Here is a 6214-nt window from a genome sequence, read left to right on the forward strand (position 1 = left end):
AACTGACACATTAAACTAGCCAACAGGGGTCAGCATATTTTCCAAATTCCTTTCAGTGTGCCGTTTTGGACAGGAAAAAGCCTCCATACGTCACATCCCCCCGGTTGTGTGACTGGTAGCTCGACGAGGAGTTTGTTTCTGTAAAGCCAGTTCATCATGTGCTGCCTCGCTCCAGGGAAATCGTAATTTTCTGCCTGTCAATCTGCATTGCTTCTGGCCCCGGCCACTTAGGCCAACTGATCCAGTTGTACAAATGTTTTCATTTGCATTTGCAGACGCTCCTCGCTGCAGTGACGCCGCTGTGTCTTAATCCTAAATATGTTGTGTGCACTTGCTCTCGTGCATTTCTTTGTCTTTGTGACGGCTGGTACATGCAGCATGCTTACAAAGCACATATTGTCACTATAGATGCTTTATGTAAATCTGCACTGAGCGACCGTCATGGACTGTTGCTGCTCGCTTTACAACAAATAAGAAGCAACGAAAAAAGTAGAAATTTACAATTAAATCAAAATAATGCAGAGTGGGAATTTTAAAAGTTTCTGCACACAGCAGTAACTGAGGGAGTAATTGTGATTACTGTCATGAATGTAACAAATTCTGTGTGATTTTTCACAGTGGGTGGATGTCTCGTTAATGTGGTATTTTGTCTCTGTTGGCTACATTAAGAGCAGCTGGAATATCATGAATTCCCAGAGGCACAGAGGGATGGCAGAGAGGCCTCTCGCTGCTGAATAAGAGATGGCTCCAGTCTGGAGATCTGAGAAAGGGTTAATCTGATTCCCATTTCAGATAGTCGTCCTAGCAACAATCGGCCGGTCTGCTCTGCTCCTTTGACAGGGGTGTGAGATTTTCAGGTTAGCCAGATAGAAGACTTTATTGTGAGGCTAATTTGAAATGTGAAATCGCGGATGACTTAAATTACAGAGGTCCTCTCTCTCTCATCTGCTGCCAGGACGGGATAAGAAGATGCCAGGAGAAGGAATAAGAATATCAACAGACACAATTTACTGTCTGTGTTTGATCAGTTTGGCAGTGCAGTTTGCCAATGTGCAGAGCTATATATAAAGAGAGACTATTTAGAAGTCTGTCTTTATTTAGTGTCTGCATTTGTTTTCTTAATTTTGCTGACAAAATCCAAACAGATTCCTATCGGTTCTCTGAGATGTATTCACTATTTGTAAATAATGCTCTCCTAAAAAAAAAAAAAAAAAAATCTATGTCCTCCAGCCTCCGACGAGATAGAGTTCATGGAAAGAGAAATGGGCGGGTGGAGGAGTAGGAGGAGGAGGGGGCATGCAGGCACACTGCCGGAGCACAGTGCTCATCTCTTGTGCATATCTGTGCCAATTCAGACCTTTAACATGCTCAAGTGACATTTGCATTTATCCTTGAAGGTTGTTGCCTTTTGCGGGGGAGAAATAAGTGAAAAGCACGGGAGAGGACTGGTATTTTTTCTGTTGCATTAGGCAGATGGACAGTGTCCTGTCACTGGCTGCCTCAGATGGAAAAAGGAATGAAGTGTCGAGATTGCAACCCAACCCATTTTCTCTTAGCTAAACTATTTCTGTAACACCCTAATGAAGGGGGGGGGGGGACGTTCAAAAGTAATGGCCTTAAAATACTGGCATTTTGCCTTTGAGTAATAGGCTACTGTACCCAGCTGCCTAAGATGTTGCTACCACTCCCACACAACATACACACAACACCGCCAACGCACCCTTTTACAAGAAGCAAAAGAAAAAGAAGACCAAAATAAAACAGAATAGAAAATCACATAAGGATAAATAGAGCAAGCAGATCTGGTGACACTGCACCATGTGAATCTATTATGGTGGATGTTGCTCTCTATCTCGCTGTTTTATTTTTTCTTGCCGAGGAATAAAACTCCACGCTTGACCTCTGACCAAGAAGAAAAATGACCTTACACATTCAGAATAATTTTCCGGCATATTATAAAAACTCTAACCTCAATCGCCCTTTGAAATGGATACTGATTCTTTAAATTCTTCTCTGCTTGTTTCAGGAAATAGCGAGATCCTGGTGATACAGAGGCACAATGTGCCCAAAGTTCACCGCTGAACACTCGCTTCCTTCTCTCTGAAAGTCACCACCTTTTTTTTCCCCCCTTTTTTCTTTTTTTTTTTTTCTTTTTTTTATGATTCCCAGACACCTGAGATGATATTCTTAATCTGGGAGATCTGATGCTGGATCACTGGGTTCAATCCTGGATGATAATTCTTCCTTTTTGATACAAAGCAGGCTCTTTCACCCATTTGTCATCACTCCAACCACCACTGCCGCTTTTGTCTGTAGGCCATAACGCGCGCACACACACATACACACACACACACACATGCATATACACAAAACCTGCCCTGGTTTTCAAATCTTCTCTGCAATGTATAAAAAAAAAAAAAGGATTGGGGTGGACTTGAGTTGCATGCTGCATAGTTTCTGAAATTGTCTCTTTATGGCCATTCAGAGCTGCAGAGGAGCGTAACTCAGTGGTTATTAATGTTTCTTTAATCACCAAAATAAGCAAATGATTAGTGTTTGTTATCTGTCCTCGACCAGAAGACGAAGAGCACGGTCCCGGTGGTGCTGAGCGCCGGCCCCAGGTGGCTGCTGGATGTGACTTGGCAGGGAGCGGAAGACAACAAAAACAACTGTGTGGTGTACAGCAAAGGTAAGCAAGCAGCGCCGGCATCCCGTTATCTCTCCGCAGCGCAACACACCACGCCACAATCCTCCATCCACTCCTCTCTTTGCCTGTCTCTCTCTCTCTCTCTCTCTCTCTCTCTCTCTCTCTCTCCCCCTCTCGATGTCTGTCTCTCTGTCTTCCTTTTACTTTTTTCTTCTCCTTTCTCTCCCCACTTCTCAAAGTCACAAACACACAAATAATTGCATCTACGCAGCAACAAGCAAACACAAAAAGACATGCATGCACACACTCCCACACCATATCTGTTTTTCCCATCCAAAGAGTAATTTATATCACTAAAACTCTGATTAGGAACTGAGAAACATCACTTGACACACAAAGTTAATGGTCTTTAGATTTCACAAGGTAATTAATGCCCCCTTTTTTTTTTCTCTTTTATACTAAGTGAATCCCTATCTCAGAGTAGATAGCGAGGAAAGCATGAGTGGAGATGGGTTTGCCACTTTGCTTCATTTGTTCTCTCGCTAATTCAGCCAAGCTTTAGACGCACATCTTTAATAAATCAGCCGTATTCATACAACCCCCTCTAGAAGTGGATTTATGTAAATATGCGTGAGGGGAAAAAAAATACAACTATCTGTCAAAAAATCCATGTTGTTCATTCGAAAGTGATCCATAAAAGCACAAAAAAAAAATCTCAAATGACCCCCTGTCATAAAGATAAACTCTTCAATCTGCAGCATTGTGTCCAGAAAACCCTCATTAAAAGAGCCCAACACAGATCTGTGCAGGGCTCAGTTTGTTGCAGATTGTATGGGAAGATGCTTAAACTGTATACAGCACTGACACTACAGTCTGGAGCTTCACTTCTCATGAAAGCACAAGGCTTCTGCAGCTATAATTGGGTCTTGACGGGTGTTAACCAGAGAGACACAGCAAAATAAATACGTAAATAAAGATGTGTTTGGATTCCAAAGGGTGAAGGAAACGGGCTCCATTTATCACTTTTCAAAAATGATTACCCCGTGACAATACCCCCAAAGCTGAAATGGAGCTTCTTCTCCCTCAAAGTGAATAAGTGGCAGGAGTGGGATTTGCAACCCGGATTTTCGGTCTCCCAATTCTCATCTACTAATCACTAGACTGCACTGGGGAGTTATCCTCTTAACCGGCTACTTAACTTTGTGCTCTTTATCACCAAATCATTAAAGTTTTGATAAGCTGTTAAAGAAGATTATGCACTTCTTTAAAATCTTCTAATCTTTTTGCTCAGAGACTGACTATATGAAACAAAAAAAGAGGGCCAATAACAGGATTTCTCACTTCGTCTTCTCTTTTTTTTTTTTGAAGTCCAGAGAATTTCCTCTGCCACTCTTCATACATGTATCCTGGAGATAGCATCAGCACAGGCGAGCATCATCACCTCAGCTGTGTATTGCCGGCAGCTCCTTTGTTTGTCACTTTCAGCTTGACCTTATTAAATTAAACACAATAACATCTCCAGACGACCCCTTGTGAGAGTTGTTCCGTGTTGTACTGTATAAGTTCATTACTCTAAATCCTCCACAAGAATCAGCACACGCTTGCCAACTGATAATAAATGATAATAGAGGGAAAGTTGAATGGAAAGAATTAATTTAGATCTCAGAGTAGAAGTTAAATATCTCTCGTCACCTCAAAGTCGCTGCGAGACAATCACTGAGTTTGAAATGAAGTCGATTCTGTGTATTTCTACAGTTCGAGCACGCTTAGGGGGAAATGATTTTTTTTTAATGTGTGTGTTTTTGTCGTGATTCTTCTCATAAGTTTGCACGTGATGAAAATGTTTCCCTTTGAAACAAATGGCACAATAAATATCAAAGGTGTGATACTGCTATGATACCACGAAGTACAAAAAATTCAGGCTGTGTAATTCCATACTTGACTCAAACAGCTTTGTAGCAACTTTGCCAAAGAGCGTTGGATAAATTGGTTGGGTGTCCGTTTCTCTCGGTTTTTCTTTAGCAAAAATTGCTCCACATTTTGCTCCTGGCAACTTTTTTTTTTTTTTTTTTCTCCACGTGGACTTGGAGTAAGTTCAGAAAGTGGTGAAGTGTTTGATGCCGTTCAGCCGCTTGACTCTTGCGTCCAGACTGTGACTCGATTTATGCCGCTCATTCTTCTTCATCGCCTTCTTTTAAATATTCCAATCTGCATGTGTGTGCACCCTCTGGAGGTGACATTGAAATTGAGTGCCAGCGTGCTGAAAATGTCAAATCTTTGTCAAATTCAATATTGAATTTGGTCTTTTTCGCTGTAGTTTTGAAGCCGTGCTGGAATTGTGTTTATCGTATCGACCCTACCGTGGATCAACGGAAGGAAAAAGGCTTCTCAGAGTCCAACAGGAACTTTCTTCCCACCTCGAAAAGCTGAGGCCCAGATTGTTTATATCTTCACCCCTGTGCTGTTTCCCCTCTGTAGGCAGCTTCATTGCTCCCTGAGATGCGTTATTTATGGAAAACAGTGAATATCTCAATACACAGTATGCCTGCAGAATATGTTTTGGCTCACGTTTCAGTGGTCTCGGCTTTCTTTATGGCTGCCTGCGAAGATAGTAGCAGTTCACTTTGGATGCTTGCCAGTGTGAATCTATGGGGGAGTATCTCTAAGTAAGGACTGGTGATTGGTTTGAGTGGCTGTAGCTTAGTGTTGGGCGTTCTGTCCTATGATTTCTGCTTTACATTTTGTACGACTGCTCATCCTCTATCCCCGAAACTTGTCAGGAAGCGGGGGGAAATATGTGTGGAGTGAGAGAGGACAGGATTCAGCAAAATTATTCCTCTGAGAGTTGTATCCCTGCAATGTGCTATGTATAATACATGCAGTGGAGTGTGTAACAAGCAGCAGGATGGCGTAGTCAGGTCCCCCACGGGGCGCCCCTGGTCATCAGCACCAAGACAAGCCAACCCTATAGTGTCAAATATAGATTTTTTATTTTTTTTGGACTATTTTTGGGATCCTACAATTCCTGTTGCCAGCAAAACGATGTCTTCCCTGACAATTTGTATTCTGTCTTCCTGTCTGTACCGTTTTATCGAGATGAACAGAAAAAAAAAACATTTGAAAAAAGTAAAAGTCAAAGACCGTGAGTAATGTTTGAGTCATTTAAATGTCTCAAATTAAGATTCATAGAGCTATTTCATGAATATAAATTCTTCTTCGAATTCCCTTTCTTGCAAAAGGAAGCAGCAAGAGCCCTGAAGTGGAAGTAGGAAAAGTGCAATATCTGTTTTTCCCAGGCTGTCAGCATGGCCCTGTTTGTTTTACATTAAACTCCCAGGAAGAGCCTTAGCAGCCAGCCATTACTAAAACTCTCAACTCTACTACTGCGCTAACTCATTATCGAGAAATCCACCTGGAACTCCCACAATGCTCTCCTCCACACTCCGACAGTTTCTTTGAACCGCTGAAGTTATAGAAACAGGCAGCAAGTCTGCAGAGTAATTATATGTTACAGTAACACTGGAGACCGAGGAGGGAGAGAGAGGGGGAGAGAGAGTGACAGACAGG

At 42.1% G+C, this 6214-nt stretch overlaps 1 protein-coding gene across 1 annotated transcript in view; it reads left to right on the top strand.

The window, feature by feature from the left end:
- Positions 1-6214, top strand: part of zfpm2a (zinc finger protein, FOG family member 2a) — a 117821-nt gene that overhangs the window by 69565 nt on the left and 42042 nt on the right. The window contains exon 5 of the mRNA XM_008279184.1: positions 2578-2689. Coding sequence (XP_008277406.1) covers positions 2578-2689 — 112 coding nt within the window. The remainder of the gene's footprint in view (positions 1-2577; positions 2690-6214) is intronic.

Source organism: Stegastes partitus, unplaced genomic scaffold, assembly GCF_000690725.1.
Source record: "Stegastes partitus isolate 25-593 unplaced genomic scaffold, Stegastes_partitus-1.0.2 Scaffold146, whole genome shotgun sequence".
Lineage (NCBI taxonomy): Eukaryota > Metazoa > Chordata > Actinopteri > Pomacentridae > Stegastes > Stegastes partitus.